The sequence below is a fragment of the Pygocentrus nattereri genome, chromosome 18, assembly GCF_015220715.1.
Source record: "Pygocentrus nattereri isolate fPygNat1 chromosome 18, fPygNat1.pri, whole genome shotgun sequence".
Classification (NCBI taxonomy): domain Eukaryota; kingdom Metazoa; phylum Chordata; class Actinopteri; order Characiformes; family Serrasalmidae; genus Pygocentrus; species Pygocentrus nattereri.
The window spans coordinates 18,095,555-18,119,485 of record NC_051228.1 but is presented as its reverse complement, the minus strand read 5'-3'; the positions used below and the strand labels follow the sequence as shown (position 1 = coordinate 18,119,485).

The 23,931-nt window shown below is 36.1% G+C and overlaps 1 protein-coding gene across 2 annotated transcripts in view; it reads right to left on the bottom strand.

The window, feature by feature from the left end:
* Nucleotides 1-2,913: 2,913 nt before the first annotated feature.
* Nucleotides 2,914-23,931, bottom strand: part of LOC108440568 (zinc finger matrin-type protein 4-like) — a 38,273-nt gene continuing 17,255 nt past the window's right edge. For both annotated transcript variants that reach the window (XM_017719493.2, XM_017719494.1), the window contains exons 2-7: nt 17,326-17,441; nt 14,291-14,380; nt 14,018-14,174; nt 11,256-11,477; nt 5,526-5,622; nt 2,914-3,313 (exon numbers count right to left, since the gene is read on the bottom strand). In XM_017719493.2, coding sequence (XP_017574982.1) covers nt 3,298-3,313; nt 5,526-5,622; nt 11,256-11,477; nt 14,018-14,174; nt 14,291-14,380; nt 17,326-17,427 — 684 coding nt within the window. In that variant the 5' untranslated portion in view covers nt 17,428-17,441 and the 3' untranslated portion in view covers nt 2,914-3,297. The remainder of the gene's footprint in view (nt 3,314-5,525; nt 5,623-11,255; nt 11,478-14,017; nt 14,175-14,290; nt 14,381-17,325; nt 17,442-23,931) is intronic.

Here is a 23,931-nt window from a genome sequence, read left to right as displayed (position 1 = left end):
GCATGGAAACAAATAAGAGTTGTTCTTAAATTTTTCACGCTGAAATTTCAGTCCTCTTGACACAAATGCTTCTGGTCACTACTCACAGCTGTACCTTGCTGTAAAATTTCTAATTCTCTATTTAAAATAAAAAAATAAATCATTCATTGTTTGCTTTTTTGCTCAAATAAAACTAAACTAAATACAAAATGTATAATTTTATATTATCAAATACAATAAACTGAATAGAACTAACTAGAAACTAAATAGCTAAACTCAATGGCAAACCTCCTGTGGTGCGCCAGTAATGGCCTTATTTACAGAACAAAAGACGGTGATTATAGGATGTTAGCTAAAATCCTTCAGGTCACTCGACCCGTCTCTGGGTTCCAGAGGTAGAAATGTTAAATGACCCCTCTCTGGGACTTCTAGTGTTAATTAGCGGATCCTTGGGCAAACATCTATCAAGGTATTTGAACAAAGAATTTTATATTTGAATATTTATATGCCGGCCATGGCTGAATGCTTTATCTACAATAATTAGGTTTAGGTTTTATCTTGATTGTGTCATCTCTTTGGGTCCATGTGTTTGGAAATTGTGTCTACTAAAGTGGTCCAGCCACTTTTTCACAGGCCTGACCAAAAGTTTATTTCTACTTTTATCACTGGATCAGACAATAAACTATAGCTTGTTGCAGATGTTGGTTGTTTTGGTGACGTTGATGGTTTTACAGAGTAAACTGCACCACACACTGCTGAAGAGGCGTTGCACAACTGATTGGACGAAGCGCAGCTCATACATACGAGTTACACTGAAATTCATCTTAAGTTAAGTGCAAATTTCAAACCTTACCGGCTTCCTGTTGGCCAGCTTTTCTGTCAAATTTTCCATTCCACCTTAAATGGTGCAGCAGTCACTGAAGTGGAGCAGTCACTGAGTCAACTGAGGTGGAACGGAAAACTTCCCATTTAAGGTGGAGCAGAAAACTTGAAAAAGGACCTGGTGGATAAGAAGCTCATTTCAGCTTTTGCAGTTTGCATAAGTGTGTAATGAAAAGATAATGAATGGCAGCGCTGGAAGTCACAGAAACAAAAGTATTGATTTTGTGCCCGTTGTGTTTAACTACCAGGGCCCCAAAAAAAAGCAGGCTAAAGCACTCCTGCCTACATCGAGTGATTTACAACAGCTTAGATCAGATTTTAAAATTAGAACTGTCTATTTTATAATAAGCAGTTTTTTTTTTACATTCAGCAGATATTGATTTATTTTTTATTATTATTTTACTCAGCAATACAGACAACTCAACAGTCCTTCCAGTCACCCTGATATGTGAGTGACTGCTTACCAATCATAGTGGATGTGTTTGTTCTATTTGATACATAGAAAGGGCTCCAGTTTAATAGTGTAAAAGGGACTACAGGCATTTAACAAGGCCTTAGTTTTGTGCTTTATTTACATTAACTTGCATAAAACACTTTATGTGTATCTAAACTGTGCATCCAGGGGCACCATTCCTCTCTTTTGTCCAAAACCTAGAATCATTAAATCTGCCCTGACTGAAAGAAACTGGCCTTCACTAATGCAGGACTGGAGTTTCTCCCTGCATAATGAAAAGTTATACAAAGTTAAAATCAGATTAGTTCACAGAACAAACCTTCAGCCTGTGTGTGTAAAACAAGCTTCAGACTGAAACACTGCTTTTATGCACTTTATTAAATAAAGACAAACAGTTGAAGAGTTGGATGAAATGCTTTGACTAGAGACTAAAACCTGTACACTGTCACATCTGTTCAAATGCAGCTGTAAAACATCAATGAAGCCCATTTCAACACTGAACTGTAATCCAATTTTGCTTAATATACAAAACTCTTCAGATCTTATGTACTTCATAACAGTGGAATCAGTTGCTTCTCAGTCATATGCAAAGGTTTAAACATTCTCTAGAGAGACACTTCTGCATGTTTAAATGCACAACTACTATTTATATGCTGAATTTAACACATATGGGAGAAAAAAATAAAATAAAATTTGACCTGTGCAAAAGTTATGGCACATATTGTACTTGGTTTTATTTGTGTTCACTTAGTTTCACTTTGAAAACCAATAAAAACTATTCAAACTTTTGTATGTGGCACATTGTCATACACAAGGTAGTTCAAAGTGCTTTACAAAGGGCTAAAACTGAAATAAATACTTGTCTGAAACAAAATCTGAATGAAATTGACATAATTTAATGAATGAACAGTAAAAGGAAGCCATCCCTGAGACAAAAATGAAACAACACAAATCAACAAGCAGAACTTGTTAATATGCATAATTATTTGATTATATCCATCTATCTCTATAGATAGATAGATAGATAGATAGATAGATAGATAGATAGATAGATAGATATTACAAGGATTTAAAAAGATACAGTGAAAAGGACATGATGTGCATTTTTATATCTGTATTTATGTTTGTGTTTATATGTGTATTTTCCATCTTAAACATAGTGAGTGTTATCAAATCTTAAACTGCCTGTTTCAGTTATTACACTGTGCTGCTCTGGTTTCTCCATCTGACTGACTGGTGGAGCCGTCTGACTTTCCGACTACTTTAAGATTAACAGGCATCTATTTAGACACCTGTAGAAACCTTTGTCTTTCTACTTAAGTTTATTCTCACATTTTTCAGATAAATAAACATCATCATAATAATTCCACATTTTCATGGTTCTCCTGAGGTCAGATCACCTGACATGGTCAACTGAACTGTTCTAATCATGACTTTGTGACCTAGACATCGCGCCATGAAGGGCACTTCATGACAGGTCTTCTTCATGATGCAGTACCCTGGCCCATCTTTCATAAAAGCGTGTCATAATAGAAGTCTTCACTTTTGGTTGTGTGCCTGACATTTGAGCAGACAGGTTTTTCAGTGAGTTGAATACATTTAATGTTGCCTTGTTTTGCAACGTGGATTTTATTTTAAAGGTTTCAGACATAAAATCATGTCAGACCATTTGAGTCAGAACCACATGAATACACTGAAATATATATATAAATTAAAACTGATTAAAGTGATTAAAACGGCTCTTCATCTGTTCACATGTACAGAATTACCAATTTGACATTCAGAACCTTTTTAAAATGTTTCATTTATATCTATACAAATGAGTCAAGAACAGCTAAAATATATAACAAATTGCAGATTTCAGCTCATCATTATGCAGTTATGATCACTGTGGGTGCGTTTGCACTCGCCAAGGTCTCCTTGAGGTTTCATCAGCATTTGTAGGAGAACACTCCTTCTGCACTCCAGCATGAACTTAATCTTCACTTGTTTTTTAAACTGTAAGAGAAAAAATATAGTTAAATCGACATCTAGACACACAAAACATTGATTCATATGCTGGTTGTAGGAGCGTAACTTTTAAATAATCATAGGAGGGGACAGAAATGCGATTAATAATGTTAGCAGTAGCCACCTAGCTAGCAGTTTGGAAACGACTGTTATGGACTGATGAAATAATAAATGCAACTATTTGGCCACAATCACAGAAGGTGTTTGGAAGAAAAAAGGAGCAGCATTTAATGAAAGTGACACCTTGCCAAGTGTTAAACATGGTTGAGGAACTATTATGCTTTGGCTTTGGTAGCAGCCAGTGGCGCGGAAAAAATTGCATAGCGAGACGGAAAAATCGATTCCACAAAATATCAGCTAAAACAAGAAACGCAATCTGAAGCTCTTACAGTCCCCGACTTGAATATCACTGAGAATCTATGAGCAGATATGTGCAAGACAGTCTAAGAATATCACAGCACTAGAAGCACACACCACAATTATTAATGTGTTATTTCTTTAATGTTATTTTTTCTATTTTTTACATTATTAATTGATTATTTTAATCAAATGTGCATTAATATATGCTGAAAAAAATGACAGTTTGTTGCAGAGGTTGTGTTTACTTTTGTTTTTAATTTGAAATTAATTTAGACAGAGGTGTACAAAATTTTGCATATAACTATCTATTGGGGAGGAGCAAGCAAGCATGCACCCCTCTTTTGATTAAAGAGCAATTCCACCAATATTTCTAAATTTCTGAATAATTAAATTGTTGAGAGACATTGATACCTTTTTCTGTTTTATTGTAAATAAACCTAATAACTCTTTCTTTACAGGGGTGGTGATAGGAACCAGGGGTCACCATGTCTGCAACACAAATAGAGACATTTTATTTACTATCCAAAACCATCAGTGAACCTACACATGTCTCCTGAGTTTGATATGGAATGTTGATGATGGGATTTTGGGGCACTATTTTGTCTCACAGTGCCTTGTATGTATCCATCCAACATGAATGTATCTAAAAAATAATATTTCAAAGCAAAAACAAAAGTCTCAGGCATCAGGCTGTGTATTTATAACCATTTCATGTAATAACTTTGTGAGGGAGCTTTTAGAGGCGGATGTCTGGTTCCTATCACCACCACTGTGAACAATTCAGACTCTAAGTTTCTCTAGAACAGAGCAATTCACACCAAGCCACGCTGAATGAGTCTGTTTACATCTTAACCATATAATTCTGCAGAAGTTTCACAAAAGCAGTTTCACAAAAGTTCCCCTGCTAATCTGACCACTAGTATAGCTGAAAGGAGTGTAAACATGGCTGATACAGGGTGGCCAATATCTTTGGTATTGGCAGAATGATAATGGCGCCAGGAGGCAGGCTTAACTGGACCATAATGGATCTAATAAAAGGGGGTCCGTAGCTACACCCCTGAGAAACATCCTTTCATGTCCTTTTCAGCACATAAACCAGATGGTACCTCCATGTCAGTGAGGTCATGACACCAGATTTGTTTGAAAGTCAATCAATACAGCAAATGTTGCATACAGCCAGTGCAGACAAAGCTCTCTCTCAGTTCTTCAGGATTTCATGCATTTCTACAATTTAACATTGCTTGTTTAAAATGTCTGTAAAAAAGTTATTTTAATACAAAAAGCCAAAAAAATATCTTTAGTTAAAAAGAAAACATGTGCAAGATTAAAAGAAAAAATTAGGAAATTGTTCTCATGAATGAAAAACAACATACCCACAATGTAAAGAAAACATTTGCTAGAATAAAAGAAAACAAGAGAATTATCGTGGGAATTAAGAAATTGTGAAAGCATGTGTACAAACTGCACAACGTTCACTCACTCTAGGGCTGGGGCTCCATATACCTGTCCTTTGTAATGTGTTAACACTAGCATGACTGAGATTTCAGGATCCTCAGGACATCACCCCTCCTTCTTGCCAGCAATTAGCAGGACCATAAGTCAACATTTACCAGGGCTGGTTTCCCTTACGAAAATGTTTGTAGGTTTAGTCATTCTAGTTGATGTCTACTTCATGAATGGGGCAGTAGGTCCAGTCCAGTTTGGTGTAGTACACTACTTTAGCTGTGGTATAGTCTGGATGCACATTTAATATTGTAAGAAAAACATGAGACTGTGTAATACAGGACTAAGACTGTACGCTGTGCAGTGTGGAAATATGGTGTGAGTGCTTGTTACTCACTTGTTCTGGTGTTTGGACCCCTGTAGGTGAGCGTGGTATTGAGCCACAGAGTTCAGAGTTACACTGCACACCTCACACATCCGGTTCTGCTTCAGCACTGAGGACACACGTTCAGTTACAAACTCACAGTGGACAAAAATAAGCTTTCTGATATAAACACAGCGCTATAGAACAGTCACAGGCTCTTTATTTCATTTCCACTCAAAACAGTCTTTATGTTACTGGAATTTTTAAACACCTGAGTCGCTGCTGGACTGAGAACCAAAAACATCCAGCCAACAACCACCTGTCAGCAGCATCCTGTGACCACTCTCTGGTGGTCTGCGGGCCTAAACTCTGAGGAGGCAGTCGTTCATAGTGGGACGGTAACCTCACTTCAATTAATAAAAGCATAAGTGGAATAAAGATTAACTTAATAATTAAGAACTGATAACCGAGTGTTTAATAAAAACACATAAAAACATTGCACGTCATCAGTTTGAGATAACACAGCTGCGGGCACGTGATGCAGACAGTTAGTGAGCCAGAGTGTTTTCACACCCACCATGTTTAGTGTGGACATATCAGACTTTTCTTTAGCTGACTCAGTTTTGATATCTGTAACAGACAGCAAACAGCGTCCAAACGAGCCCTGTCTGCTGGTGGAAACACAGTCTGTGATGAAACGAGGGCATTCACCAACAGAGCTCTCTCTCCTCTTCTGGCAGCACGTCGACACTATACCGTGAGCATAATCTGCCTTGTTCTAACGTCTGACTCTTTACACACCCTCATTTACTCTCGTTTCTGCACCACGAGCTACAGTAAAAAAAAATAATAGTGAAGATGCATGTTTGATTTTGGCTCATAGATCAGAACATGCTTTTGGCCAAAGATCAGCACCACAAGTGGTTAAACTCAAATTGATTTACCACTGAGAAAGAAGCAGCTATAAAGTAAGGTTTATTATTATTGTTGAATGTGACGACGCTAATCCAAAAGCCCGGGGAGTGGAGTGAGGTTTGGCTATTTCAAATTAATCACAAATACCCTCGAAACTAAAGAGCAGTGGAGTATTCTCAGTGAAAATATGATGTATTCCGCTCCAAATCACAGTCCACATCTACCTCACACATTTCTATACTCTGCTTTTTCCTCTTTTTTAACATCTTTGGGATTTTTTTTAAATAACCACAAATTTTGGGAGCTGCAATTAAGCCAAAATGGAGAATTTGATCTGATTCTCAGTTTTTCAGTTTCAGCACTTAAGAAGAGAAAAAGAAAATCGTATTTAAAAAGTTGGTTTTAGTTTTCCTGTGGGTCGCTATTCTTGTAAACAGGTGGGCCTTGGGGTAGAAAAGGTCACGTCAGTGTTACTGCATTGCTGAGAATGACCCACCACCTAAATAATACCTGCTCTGTGGGGGTCCTGACATTGAAGAATGTATCCAGAGAAACAGATGGACTACAGTCTGTAACTGTAGAACTACAAAGTGCTCCTATATGGTTAGTGGAGGCCATAAAATGGACAATGAGTGTAGAAACAAGGGGGTGAAGTTAATGAAGTGCTGAAATATCATAATATGTTTATGAGAAATTAGAAAATGGTCAAGGAAAATTGAATGATGACTATTACATAAACCACATAAACCTCATAGGTAGACCTCATGGGGGTAATAAAACACAAGAAAATAGGATTCATGGGAAAGATAAGGCCATAATATTAGGGTCAGTAGACTGACCCCACATAACCTCCAGCTCCAGTGTAAAGGTATGAATCACAGTGATTCTGTATGTAATAAAGAACAATGGCTCAATATTCTCTCATGGGAAACCTGTCTGTTTGGCTGAATCTGATTACACCAGGGATCAGCAGATTGCTGGGGTAACAGATGACCACACTGGCCACCTCATCAATACAGTTTAACATGGTTGCCTGGGTAATCAATACAGCACATAGAACACAGGCAGCCTCAGTGTTTCTCTCCATCTCCCACCAGCAGACTGTTGTTATTAATGAGAGAGTTCAGCAAAAAATCAAGTTTATCCAATTTTCCCTTCTTAAACCAGTCACTCATTCAAGATGCTCTGTATCTGAAGTTTGCTAATGTAGCTAACAAGCAATGGAAGATTATGTACACCAATTAGCATGGCACTAACTCTAAGCTCTTAATCATCACTAAATCCCACCAGCAGACTTAAATTAGTCAGAGTTCAGCAAAACATTAAATTGACCCAATTTTCCTTCCTTAAGGCCAATACATACTGAACATAACATAAAAAAACAACTCAAAAACATAAAATATTCAACATTTTTCACAACAAACCTTATTTTAATGTGTCCAGTAACATCCCCTATTATCATATATGCAAAAAGGAGAGCTTAATTCCAAACATAATTTTACAGTCACTGGTGTTGTATTAATGTGATACTAACACCAGTGACTGTGGATCCAGGGACATTCTGGTTAAAACTGAGGATTTTGTAAATTGGCTGACTCATTGGTGGCCAGGTGACCTTGTGTAACTATTTAAAATCAGTAATAAAAATTATATTTGGCATTATTTTGCAAAATTTTAATTAGGCAGCCATTAAAGCACATAACACGGGTGACACAAAGAAGGTATGTGCGGCCTAATAAACTATTATTAATAAATTAATGAAATGTAGTGAGCAAGTGTGGACTCGCCTTCTCATGCCTCAATATGCTTCCTCTTTCATGAGCCTCAACCCAAAGAAGTAGATTAATAGAGCTAAGATTACTACGATAAATGTAACATAAGAGTCCTGATAACACCAGTGACCAAAATCTCTCTGGCACATAAGTTTTTAACATGTTTTTAAATGTTAATGATATAACAAGTAAACGTGACATTAAGTGTAACTGCATTTTGAGTCTTTTTTACGTATATTTAGGTTACATTTCTGATTATCAGCACTAAACTCAGAGTCGGAGTCAATCAGATGACAGACATAGGGAGAAGTTACAGCCAGAGAAGTGCAGTCAGCCATTTAAATGGAGGTAAATGCAGGATCTGAAAGGTCGTTCTCTGAACTTGATTACTGACTGGATCTTCGCTGAACATCCATGAAGTCACTCTGTACACACAGGGTAGGTCCTGCTGAGCTGTGATGTGTGAATTTCATTGCTGTTTTAATTACAATACAATACAATTATGAATAGTGACACTGTTCAAAGAAAAGAAGTATCTCCAAAACAGTAAGTTTATAGGAGAGGGCAAAAGCTTTCTTTACTTTCAATGTAAGTTAATGTAAGAGACTTTATTCCAACAACTTTTGGAGCATTTCTATTGGTCCACTCATCATGATTTTTTCACACAATGTAAAGCACAGCTCCTGAGCTCAAATGATGTAAAATTAGGGAGATATATGCTTTTTCATACAGCAGTGATATACTATTCATTTACTAAGATATAAATGAATTTAGTCATTACTATTATTATTATTATTGTAAACAGACTTTTGTTGTACTTCATTCATTACAGTGAAGTTATTCTATTCTAATTGTATTTTGTAGGTTATGTAAACAAAAAGAAGAGCAAAACAATATTACAGCAGGAATCTAGGGACACTGACTGTCACACAAACATGAATGAAAACAGCAGAAACTGCAGAAATGAGTCATATCTGACGTGGGGACAGGAGTGTTTCTAAAAACAACAACACACACCAGCTCAGAATAAAGCTTCCTGTCGCATCTGGGCTTGAAGCAAATCCTCTGGGTTTGATCAGTCTTCTACAGTGAACTGCACTGCCGTCGCTAATTACACTTCAGGAAGGTTCGTCAGTGCTTAGTGTTAGTCAGAGTAATTAAATAATGAGGTTTGTTGATGAAAGGAACAGCTCTGCACCAGCACTAAAGACCATGAAATCTCCCAGCAGGATTGTGAAATGCTAAAATAATGTGTAAGTATTCATAATTGACCAGTTATCAGTGACAAACTCATCAGAGCAGATTGTACTTTTACTGGACAGAAGTCTTGGATTATGAAAAACACTTACACGTAATCATTTGGCAGATGCTCTTATGCAGACTGACTTACAACTGACGACGTGCAACTGAGGAGTGCATGTGTGATATGAAATTCATAGACAACCTGAAAAAAACTCAGAACCTCAAACATTGTGTGACTCAGAGCAAAGAAACATTTCTATAGTGCAACAACAGAATAAGAGCAATTTACTTTTATTTAAGAACCTTCTTGCAAATGAGTGTGTTAAAATATGTGAATTAGTATATTATTTTATGTAAATTTAATGCTGTTTAAGAATTTGCGGTCACAGACGCACACACATGTAGATAGTCAATCACGGAAACAATTTAGTCTGATTTATTTTTAGAAATTTAGTAGATTACAGAATATGAAGAACAACCCCATTTCCAAAAAAGTTGCACTGCTGTGCAAAATGTAAATAACAACAAAATGCATTATTAGGCAAATCATCTAAACCCTCTATTTCATTAGAAATAGAAATTTTATTGTTTTCGGAAAAATATATGCCCATTTTGAATTTGATGCCAACAACATGTTCCAAAAAAGTTGGGATGCAGGCATTCATGATGCTATAGGAGTACATTAGTGCACATGGCATGGGTGATGTGCACATCTGTGAATTCTCTATTAATGCTGGACGATTTATACATGATTTGGCAACATATGCTGCCTTTCAGTTGATGTCTTTTTCAGGAAATGTATGAAAATAATAATATGAAATAATATGAATATGAAAAGACAAATATCACAAAGGAGACCCTGAACTGATGAGCAGCTGAAATTCTGTATCAAACAAGAACAGGAAAACATTTCATGTTTAAAACTACAGCAATTGGTCTGCTCATTTCCCAAACTCAGTTCCCAAAGTGTTATTAAAAGAAGAGGTGATGAAACACAGTGGTAAACACAACCCAACTTTTTCAGAACTTTTTTTTTGCCATCAAACTTAAAATGGGAATATATTTTTCAAAAAACAATACAATTTCTCAGGTTCAACATTTGATATGTTGTCCTTGTGGTATTTTACTTCAAAAATATGGTTTACTTGATTTGCATATCATTGCATTCTATTTTTATTTACATTCTGCACAGTATCCCAAACTGTTTGGGAATGGGGTTGTATTTGTCTCTAAAAATCATGATCAGCAATCACACATACACACACACACACACACACAAACACAAGCGCACACACACATGCACACACAAAGGCTTAGTTTTGTTTTCACAAGTGTGTGGGCAGGGAGGTTAAACATGAACATTCCATTAAACATGAACATTCCATTCTCATGAAAACAGCTGTGCCATTGTATGGAACTGTGTGTAACATAACCATAGAACTAGATGTAGACCTAGTGTAACCACTGAAATAAGTGTAGGCCTAGGTGTAAGTCTAGACTAGCAATGGGAATGAGTGTATTACCATAGAAATGGGTGAGCTGTATTAATGGAAACAGGTGTAGCGTAACCATGGAAACAGATGCGCCATAGCATAGAAATGTGTAGACCTAGTGTAACCATGGGAAAGAATGTAGCATGACCACGGACACGGCTTTAGTATAACCCTGGAATGGGTGTGGTGTAACCAGTTGGCTGTATCGAATGGCTGTAACCTCAACAGCTCAAACCTGTTCTGTAAATGCATATAAATGGTTCTTTGAGCGTTTGCATTTCTATATAGCTTTCTTTTACTAAAGAACCCTTGAAGAACTGTTCTGTAAGGGTGTAATGTACCGTTAGTGTGCTGTGTGTCCAGCGTTTCTCCGAGCTGTGCCAGCAGGAATGCTTGTGCTGTGTTCTTTTTGTGCTTCTTGCCACTGTAGTGCTGCTGCGCCATGCCGGGGTTGTTGAAGCAGGCCTTACACATCAGGCAGAACTGCAGGGATAGCGGCGTCTGTGTTAGAGGGCTGACCATGGACACATCAGTCACCACCTGCTCTGGCCGACCTGGTGAGTCTACAGGGAGAAAAAAAAATAGGTTTAGCTCCAATAGAACACTCTGAGCTCTCATTTTAAAACAGTAGTTTGAGATTTTATTCCACACTGTCACATTAAGATGCTCCTCGGGATCTCTGCTGTGCTGCACGCTCAGGGAGTGATTGGTTAAGCATAATGCGATGCCTGTCAGGTTGAGCTGTAAGGTAGCAGACTGGGTCACAGCCACTGAAGACAGCCACTGCAGAGGTTTTTATTAGGAAAGTAATCTGAACTGATTAAATCTGAAGTAGAGAGAATGCAAAAGAAAATAGGCACTGAATATTTTAATTACCTGAAGAAGAAAAGCACAGGTGTCATATGACGGGTTGTGGTGCATTGAGCAGGGCAATATTTCACAATTCAGCGCAGCGGGCGACAGGCGCCAACATTAATAACACATATTAATGCTGCGGTGACATGCAGATGTGATTACGCTGACATGTTTGGCTTCCAATCAGCCTCTACTGTCAATGTGAGCTGGAGGAGGAGCCGCAGTGCCAGTCTGAGGCGCTTCAGGGGCACCAGGCGCAAATTAGAAATGCAAACGTTCCCCGCAGGCTTTTTCTTAATGAGACACACGGCAGGACTCTAACAAGATGAATATGTTTCATAAACAGACATGTGAGCTAATTTGTCTGTGACTAGCATGCATCAGGTTGCACTTTCTCTTAGGGATGAAGAGGTTTATCGCTTTTAATATAATTATCTTTATAATAAACACATCAGGAAAAGGTTGATTTGGTAGACATCCTTCCATTTAAATGAATGGATTGGAATACGAGTGATCGCCTCTGAGAGCATATAATGGTACATTATAGTATAATATATACATGGATCATTTATAGTCTTTAGAAAAAAAGAAAAAAGCTGTGTTACATCATACTAATGCATACAACTCTCTATTGCATCATAAGAGTACATACTACACTGTATGATATCATTATATTACATAGTACCCTGTATTACATCATAATAGTACATACTACTCTGTATTATATCATAATAGTACATAGTACTCTATATCATAATAGTACACGCTACTCTGTATCACATCATACAATTACATACTACCCTGTATTACATCACTATAATACATGTTACTCTGTATTAAATCATAATATTACATAATATATAGTGGTACATTATATTATGTAATACGGGGTAGTGTGTAATATTAGTACATAATATGTGATAGTATGATATATTATTATGTATTACACAACAGTTAGTTCCGGCCATGCAAGCTGATTGGTTGAGAAGCGCTAACTGTGCTGATATTTCACCATAACATCACAAACACTGTATCACTCTGCTAAGATGCCGTTGCTAAGCAACGACTTTGACAGCTGTACGAGACGCTCAAGCCACTTGAACATTTTTACTTCTTACTTTGTGCACAGAATATGGATACTTTTCAGACCACATTTGACCGACAGCCGAATTGGTCAGACTCTGAAGATGAGACTAAACTAAATTCTAAAATTGTCAGTTGGTCTGTGTGGAGCTGGAGAACAAACTGCCGGCTATGTTACTCTGATGTAGCAACAAGCTGCTTGTTAAGGACCTTTTTTGGCGGAAGGAATTGCTGACATTAAAACATATTAAATGACACGTTCACAGCCCAGTTTATTAATTTCTTTCTTTATTTACTTAACTGTTGTATGAAAGCAATAATACCCTCAAGGTTGTGCAATAATGCGCATAACATCATGGCGGTGATGTTATTTTGTGATAACACACTCCCTCTCATGTTCTATTGCTTAAACGCAAGGCAGTATTTAATAATAATACATAATATCAACATACCAGGTTCAGGATTTAGTATTCTCACAATGTTTTGAGCAAAATTCTAATGGACAGATGACGACCATAATCCTGTTTTTTGAATGTATGAGTGATATTTAGAGGTGAGAGGCAGGAAGAAATTTGTTGTTGACTGGTGCAGACAGGTGTTCAAACAATGCAATTTCATTAGATCACATAATTCACCAAATGTCTGTCCTCTACAATGCAAACTGTCACAGTTTTGCATTGCAATATCACAATGTTGCAATGTGTTATTACACACGTTATAGAATGTATTATGGGGTAGTATGTAATATTAGTATGTAATTCATGGTAGTATATAATAATACTATGTTATGCTGGTTAATGTGTAATATTGTTCTGATTATATTGCATTATATTAGTACATAGTAGTAGTGAACTACTCCCTGAACCTGTACGTCTGCACTTCAGTCCATGTTTGTAGATAACAGTGAGTCATACAGTGTCAGAATCCTAATAATCAGGTCTATTAGAGATACTGAATACCTCCACTCAGTCCGAGTGATGAGTGAGGATTTAGGCATGACGGTAGTTGGTGGGGTATAAGCTTCTGTTACTTGTTAGCTGCACTAGCCTCTTAGCTCCTGTGCTAAAACTAAAGAAGCAAACTTCAGACACCAAACACACCTTGGCTGTGTAATCATTTGCTTTTTCACTTTTCTTTTAAAGTATTTGCCCCCCGCCCTGCTTACCTGTGGTTGCGATGGAGGTTGTTTCCCCCAGCAGTAGCTTTAGCCTCTTAGCATGGATTTTGCCCTGATAGTGAGACTGTGCCACCACGGCAGAGGTGAAGGACATGTTACACAGCGTGCAGCACTTATTCTTATCCACATCTCCATCCTCGCTTCCCTAAACATGCACACAGAGCGGTCAGAGAGGAGATAGTTGGCCAAACATACGGTTTTGAGATTTAAGATTTAGTAGATGAACAAAGAAATGGAATGGTTTGTTTTAGTCTGACAAACATTATCTGTGCGGAGTTTCTTGGCAGGACAGCCTCCGTCCACTGGATGAAGCATGTAGTACAGACGCACTTTATTCGCATGTTTTCGACTCTGGAACAGGTGGACAGATAGAACAGATGAGTTTATTTCACACTTTCTAAACCCATTCAGTTCTAAAGGTTTCACATTATGGTATAATGTGTTCAAACCAAGTAGATACTAAGTAATTCATAGTAGACACTGGATAATTTATAGGAGATCCTGAATAATTTATAGTAGATACTAAATAATTTAAATTAGATATTGAGTAATTTACAGTAGACAGTGAATACTCCATAGTAGACACTGGATAATTTATATGGGATACTGAATAATTTATAGTAGATACAAAATAATTTATACTAGATACTGAATAATTCAATTCAATTTAATTTTAAGCTTTCATAGGCTTTAATAACTGAATAATATACCTGCAGGTTATTTTAACAGGAGTTAAAGTTATAGTTTATTCAAATTTCAAACATCTTTCCTCCACACACGCTACGAGGCTAATGTTGCTAAAAAGTAATGGTAGCTTATACTCCACCAATTAGCATAGTGAAATGTTTTTGGATAACAGTGAGTCATACAGTGTCAGAAACCACATCAAGACTTTTTACTGAACACCTCCACACGGTTTGAGGTCTGTGTGTGATGAGGCCTGCAGTTAACACCACGCTAACTGGGAGTGTAAGCTTCCACTACTTTTAGCTACATTCTTAAAAAAAATTATTCTTCAAGGGTTCCTTAGGAAAACAGTGGTTCTACATTGAACCATGAAGACTCAAAGAAACATCTGCATGCTCAAATGGTTCTTGGCATGGTTCTTTAGCTTGATGGAGAATGTGCTGCAGATGGTTCTATTTAGAAATGTTTGAGAATGATTCAATATAGCACTAAAAAGGGTTCTGCTATTGTAAACAAGCTTGACATTATAACAATAGCAGAATGATTTTTGTTGCAATATGAAACCATATACAACACATTGTTTATCAAAGTACCATTTAGCATGCAGAGGGTTCTTTGAGTGTTCATGGTCTTATATAAAGCCACTGTCTTTACTAAAGAGCCCTTGAAGAACCGTTATTTTAAAATTCAGACACCAGACGTGTCTTGACTGACAGGCTGTATTTGAGCTTTAATTCAGCAGAAGAGGAGAGTAATACAGCCTCTGTTAGTGACTGTCACAGAGAGTTTTCCTCTCAGAGCTTAAGGGGTGAGATTACTCTTGTCTTGTTACTGCATGACAAAATATCTCTTATTTTGAAATAAAAATCACACTGATGATATCACTTGACTTCCGTTTACCTATTTTCTGAGGATCAATGAAGAAAAGCACATGGTAAGTCCACTGTGTCTTTTCAGTTATCAGAATTTTTATCATGTACATTTCATATGAACCCCGCGACCCTGACGGAGAAGTGGCTTGGAAAATGGATGGATGGATGGATTTCATATGAAGCTTTTAGTTAACATCATTGGTTTGACCTACTTTATTTTTAGGTAATTGTGAAAAAATAGAACACAAATGAATTAAGCTACATATTTTAGTGGCTATTCCATTACTGACAACATGTGGTTTGATGCTCTGTAGCAGGCATTTTGTAAAATGCATTTTTCATCAAAACTGTCACTGGTGTTACTGTCTCTGGTGTTACCTTTCTTATGTGTAATACCAATGACACTCAGTAACACCCGTGACTTGTATGGATAGATAAAAAAAGAGGATGTTTCTGTCCCCAGTAAGACCCAGTAATGTTTTTGAAAAGTTCAGTTTGATTTAACGTTTATTATTTGTATTTGCAAAATATTTTGGATATTTTGACACTTAATATTTTGCTTGCAGGTTTTAGTATTTTATGCAAATCTTCTGGCACAAAATTAGCTCGCTCTGTATCTACAGACAGTGTTCAGTTGAACATATACACACGCATAATTCCCAGACCCAAACAAAACCAAAAGTTGAAATGGCAGGTTCTTCGATTAGATTTATTGCACACTTCTCTTCACTGACATGCTATTGGCTGAACAGTTGACACCAACCAGTTGACATTATTCTATTCAACAATGGACACAAATCTAGTTCCTAAGCTAAATGTTATGACACCAATTTGGGCACATTATAGCCAAGAGCCACATGACAAGGGGCAGCTGGTGAGTTTTGATGAGGCGATATGCTGCATTTTTAGTAAAGGTATCCATCTCACAAGGAAATTGGCCTGGACTCGGCAGCAGCAGAGGTACAACCTGAGTCCAGCAGTGACAGCTGGGAGTCTCTGGGGTCTTTCCGAGAGGAATGAAATACCAACATCACAGCACCGCAGAACAGGTTCAGTTTCAGTTTTCTGTCACGCACTCAACTTTTGCTCTGCCAGATGTTGATTTAGCAGCAGTTAATCAGAAGCCTGTGCTGTGATGTGTGGTGAGTTTTTAAAAGCTGCCCACTAGAAACTGCAGATGTACTTTTCACATTATCTTAGACAAAATGAAAAATGACAACAAGGGATTTACTAGGGTTTAAGTGAATGGCACATTTTTAACAATGTTTACACACTATACTCTTCACAAAAAGACAGTTTTTCAAGGGTTCTTTCGCAAAGAAAATTGTAAAGAATGGTGAAATAGTTCTTTAGACTGTACAGCACCAAAAAGGATTCTGCTATTGTTATAATGTCAAGTTTGAAACAGTAGAAGAACTCTCCTTGGTCCCATATAGAATGACGGTTCACAACATTTCAATATGGTTCTGTATAGAACACACTCTTCATCAATCTGAAGAATCATTTTCACCATGCAAAGAACCAATTAAGCATGCAAAGTGTTCAGGTTTCCAAAGAACCTTTGATCTTCTCATTTTTAAAAAGCGAGGAAGGTTTTTTCTGTGATATGGGCCTTTTAACAGAATACAGGCTACACCCACAGCGCCCCCTGTGGCTATGGCATAAATCCCTTTATATATTTACACATAAATAACCATCCGTAATGTTAAAAATATATAATATTAAATCTGAGCCTACCTTGTAGTGAGCTACTCTCTGAGAATGGGAGATGAGCTGAGCGCTGCAGACTCTGCAGTAACTGGCTGTGAACAGAGAATCGTCCACGGCTGTAGACTTCATTTCAGAGCAGCGATCTGAAAAAAAAAAAAAACAACACAAGCTACATCATTAGGCTTTAATCACCATAACACACTGGCATCTGAGGAACACTGTAAATCAGGGGCACCCTCAATGTTCTCCGAGACTAAATACAAGTTGATTGATTGATTGATTGATTGATCTGCTTCAGGGCTTTAACTGGACATTAAACTTTCTCTGACCTTGTCAGAGTCCTCACTGCCCAACAAAGGTTTGTTAGCTTTTTTTTTTTTTTGGAAAGGGGAAATTCTACCAATTTTCAATGTTTTTTTGCTTAACTATGCTGCCTGCTGTGCTGTCTGATGTCTGAGATGTAGTTTTATGATAGTTCAGTCACACAAGACATACAGCAAGTATTTTCAGCTAGCAATTTTAGAAAGAAGCTCTTTTAACCTTTTCTGATTGTACGTACTGACATTATGACCAACTGTGTATTCTAGTTTTAACTCATTCTATTTCTTTTTATTCTATTTCATTCTTTTTCATATTCTATTTTCCTGTTGTTGTTTTACTCATTTCTTATTGTTATGCCATCTTTGGTATTAATTCTTATTGCTACTTTTAGTTGCTTTCATTATTATTTTAAATTTTTTTCCTTTTTTGATGTTATTTCTTCAAATCTCTGCTCCTATCATGTATAATCCTATTATTATTATCATTATTATTATTATCATTATTATTATTATTATTATTCATGGTGGAGGGATACATGCAGGGAGCTATGAGGCAAAATAGTTTCTAAAGAAAACATTATTTCAGAAACATATTATTTCAAACTATTTTCCCCATCATCAACATTCCATATAAAACTCAGAAGAAATGTGTAGGTTCACTGGTGGTTTTGGATAGTAAATAAAATGTCTATATTTGTGTTGTAGTCATGGCAACCCCTGGTTCCTATCACCACCACTGTGAAGAAATCTGAACCATTTCACACCAAACTGCTCTGAATCACTGTTTACAGCAAAAGTGTGTATTGAATATAAATAAACCCAGAATAACTTCACAGCTTTCAGATAATCAGCATGAAGCTGTAAATAAATATGGAGAAATGTGTCCAGAGGGTTGAAGAAGCTTCTAAAATGATGCTGAGAAAGACATTAAAATGAATAAATTGATATCCAAAATTCTTTAAAAGTGGAGGTGAAATCTCAACACAATTAACAAAAAATATCAAAAAAACATTAACATAAACAGATAATCACAGTGTACTACATCATTTTCACGGCTTGTTCACTGAAATATTAAACTATTGGCAAAATCTAGAATAAATCTGTAAATATGTTTTGCTAAATGGATTGTGTAAGTTATCATTGTACACTCTCAAAAATAAAGGTACTAAACTGTCTCTCAGTGCCCCTCTTGTCACTGGGGTGGGACCCTTAAGGGTATATCTCAGTACCTTTAGTTAGGGAACATAATTGTACCATAATCCATTGAAATTATATTTTCTAAGTTTTATTGACTCCACTCACACTCTCTCGTCTCCAGGCTTTTTATTTTATTGCTCTGTTTCAAAGCATTAGATTATGAAAAAGTACAAAAATGTACTTTTACCTGGACAAACTTATTTAAGGTTCACAACTGGACCTTTAACCACTGTTGTATCTTTGAGGGAACATTTACACTGTTTGTACCCTGAAAAATGAATAATGTACCTGCACAGAACCTTCATGTCTAACAGTGTATGAATAACAAAAATATAGCTTAAAAAGTTATTCTGAACTTCGGAACAGAATGTACAATGAAATGGTAAAATAAACAAACATAAAATATGACCAAATAGGAAAGTAAACATTCTGCCGTGCTGATAATGCCACTCTGTTAACCTGCTTCTCTGCATGGTGATTTCAGAAAGGAGAAATCTCAGTATATCATTTCTTACCTTACTATAAGTTAGATGTGGATAATATCAGTGACATTTAGATAGAGAAGGCAGAAATGAAGGAAAACTGCTGAGAGGAGAGATCAGTCTAACTCTGTCACTGTTAAAGAAAGCTTGAGTCTGGAGGGAATAAGCAGCTCCAGGATGTGGATGCCCTTTAAAAAGGTATTAGTGTCCAATGGTGTCTCAAAATAGTGTCAAATTTAATAGCCAAAACCAGCTTTTAAAAGGTTAAATGCACATTTATGAACTGTACATATTCTGTATTTTAACACTTCTGTTGTTCATTTACAAAAAATGAATTGAAATGAATGAAAACTGAAATGAAAATTTCACAGACATCTGAGTTTATTTTAATGATAGTTACTGTTGATATGATGGTAAAATACTAGAGTTACTAACTAAACTACTGAAACTGTTGAATTACAGTAAATGGCAGCAATTATAAAAAATGGAGAGTCTGTCATTTTACTGACTTGAACACAAATGGCTTTGGAGTTGAGCCTCAGTCTGACTGCAGATGGGACTCTGCACAGCAACTTACTGTTCATGCAAATGGATTGGTTTCCTGCAGTAAATCTAATATACAGCATTGTTATTCAAAGGTCTGTCACTGTGCTCATGTTCGGCTTATTTTATTCTGGAAAAAAAGAGAAGCATTTAGAGTTCAATTTTGCCTCCTTAAGCTGGAAACAAGCAAAGCATCAATAAGCCCCACTCAGCACATTAACTCTTACTGGAGAAACTCTTTTGGAACCTCATGGTAGCAAAAGAAAAGAAACGTCTCTCTCTCTCACTCTATTTGACTGAATTTAACAGCTTCTGCAAGTAAAACAAGTGCAACATTCACCACGAGGCTGAAACTGACTTCTTATACGTCAGCTTCATATTTAAATTTTTCCTTTCCACATTAAATGGTGCAGCAGTGAGGAACCTGAATGTAACTGCTGCACCATTTAAGGTGGAAAGGGAAAATCTGAAGAATGTCAGCTTCATCATTTACGATCATGTTGCTGTCTTTTCTGTAAACTTTGTTCAGCTCTGTCATTTTGATTTCTGTTGTCAACTTAAATTAAAACTAACAGTTGGTTTTAGTTTGCTGCACTCCAAATGTTCCCAAAAATCATCAAAGATTATCTTCAAATGTAATTATCTGATTAAGTTTAAAATAGTACTTTGAGAATTAGTTTCCAGTTAGTGGAGGTACAAGGTGGGTGTTTTTAATAATGTGGCCAGTTAGTGGAGGTACAAGGTGGGTGTTTTTAATAATGTGGCCAGTTAGTGGAGGAACAAGGTTTGTGTTTCTAATAATGTGGCCTGTTAGTGGAAGCACAAGGTAGGAGGACAAAAACTGATAACCTAGCTCAACAGTTTTACTGTTTAAAGTGTAAATATTTCAAAAGGTCATCAGCGTCAGAATCATCCTGGGGACATAACTCCTGAAACTGTCCACACCAGCCTGTACAGTCTGCATGAAGAACTATAGCAGTTGAGCAGTGTGCTGGATCAATAGTGAATTACAGCCTGATTGATCTGACAGTATGGAGGCTGGTGGAGACTTCAGTAGCACCAGGAATATTAGCCTAGCACTAAATACACACACAGCCTCACATACTCCAGCATCCAGCACACACACACACACACACACACACACACACACACACACACACACACACTAATGATGAGTTTATTATGTTCTAAAGTTTGCTTCTGCACTGATGTGCTGCATAATGTATCAGTATGTAGAATAATGTGTAATTGTCTTTTTATGAAACAAACACACAGCCCATCTATCTATCTATCTATCTATCTATCTATCTATCTATCTATCTATCTATCTATCTATCTATCTATCTATCTATCTCTTTGTCTATCTATCTATCTATCTATCTATCTATCTATCTATCTATCTATCTCTTTGTCTGCCCATCTATCTATCTATCTATCTATCTATCTATCTATCTATCTATCTATCTATCTATCTATCTATCTATCTATCTATCTATCTCTTTGTCTGCCCATCTATCTATCTATCTATCTATCTATCTATCTATCTGCCCATCTATCTATCTATCTCTCTATCTATCTATCTATCTATCTATCTATCTATCTATCTATCTATCTATCTATCTCTTTGTCTGCCCATCTATCTATCTATCTATCTATCTATCTATCTATCTATCTATCTATCTGCCCATCTGCCCATCTGCCCATCTATCTATCTATCTATCTATCTATCTATCTATCTATCTATCTATCTATCTATCTATCTATCTATCTATCTATCTATCTATCTGCCCATCTATCTATCTATCTATCTATCTATCTATCTATCTGCCCATCTATCTGCCCATCTATCTATCTATCTATCTATCTATCTATCTATCTATCTATCTATCTATCTATCTATCTATCTCTTTGTCTGCCCATCTATCTATCTATCTATCTATCTATCTATCTATCTATCTATCTATCTATCTATCTATCTATTTATCTATCTATCTATCTATCTCTTTGTCTGCCCATCTATCTATCTATCTATCTATCTGCCCATCTATCTATCTATCTGCCCATCTATCTATCTATCTATCTATCTATCTATCTATCTATCTATCTATCTATCTATCTATCTCTTTGTCTGCCCATCTATCTATCTATCTATCTATCTATCTATCTATCTATCTATCTATCTATCTATCTATCTATCTATCTATCTGCCCATCTATCTATCTATCTATCTATCTATCTATCTATCTATCTATCTATCTATCTATCTATCTCTTTGTCTGCCCATCTATCTATCTATCTATCTATCTGCCCATCTATCTATCTATCTGCCCATCTATCTATCTATCTGCCCATCTATCTATCTATCTGCCCATCTATCTATCTATCTATCTATCTATCTATCTATCTATCTATCTATCTATCTATCTGCCCATCTATCTATCTATCTATCTATCTATCTATCTATCTATCTATCTATCTATCTATCTATCTATCTATCTATCTCTTTGTCTGCCCATCTATCTATCTATCTATCTATCTATCTATCTATCTATCTATCTATCTGCCCATCTATCTATCTATCTATCTATCTGCCCATCTATCTATCTATCTATCTATCTGCCCATCTATCTATCTATCTATCTATCTATCTATCTATCTATCTATCTATCTATCTATCTATCTATCTATCTGCCCATCTATCTATCTATCTATCTATCTATCTATCTATCTATCTATCTATCTATCTATCTATCTATCTATCTCTTTGTCTGCCCATCTATCTATCTATCTATCTATCTATCTATCTATCTATCTATCTATCTATCTATCTATCTATCTATCTCTTTGTCTGCCCATCTATCTATCTATCTATCTATCTATCTATCTATCTATCTATCTATCTATCTATCTATCTCTTTGTCTGCCCATCTATCTATCTATCTATCTATCTATCTATCTATCTATCTGCCCATCTATCTATCTATCTCTCTATCTATCTATCTATCTATCTATCTATCTATCTATCTATCTATCTATCTATCTATCTATCTATCTCTTTGTCTGCCCATCTATCTATCTATCTATCTATCTATCTATCTATCTATCTATCTATCTATCTATCTATCTATCTATCTATCTATCTATCTATCTATCTATCTATCTGCCCATCTGCCCATCTGCCCGCCCATCTATCTATCTATCTATCTATCTATCTATCTATCTATCTATCTATCTATCTATCTATCTATCTATCTATCTATCTATCTATCTATCTATCTGCCCATCTATCTATCTATCTATCTATCTATCTATCTATCTATCTATCTATCTGCCCATCTATCTATCTATCTATCTATCTATCTATCTATCTATCTATCTATCTATCTATCTATCTATCTATCTATCTCTTTGTCTGCCCATCTATCTATCTATCTATCTATCTATCTATCTATCTATCTATCTATCTATCTATCTATCTATTTATCTATCTATCTATCTATCTCTTTGTCTGCCCATCTATCTATCTATCTATCTATCTGCCCATCTATCTATCTATCTGCCCATCTATCTATCTATCTATCTATCTATCTATCTATCTATCTATCTATCTATCTATCTATCTCTTTGTCTGCCCATCTATCTATCTATCTATCTATCTATCTATCTATCTATCTATCTATCTATCTATCTATCTGCCCATCTATCTATCTATCTATCTATCTATCTATCTATCTATCTATCTATCTATCTATCTATCTATCTATCTCTTTGTCTGCCCATCTATCTATCTATCTATCTATCTGCCCATCTATCTATCTATCTGCCCATCTATCTATCTATCTGCCCATCTATCTATCTATCTGCCCATCTATCTATCTATCTATCTATCTATCTATCTATCTATCTATCTGCCCATCTATCTATCTATCTATCTATCTATCTATCTATCTATCTATCTATCTATCTATCTATCTATCTATCTATCTATCTCTTTGTCTGCCCATCTATCTATCTATCTATCTATCTATCTATCTATCTATCTATCTATCTATCTATCTATCTATCTATCTATCTATCTATCTGCCCATCTA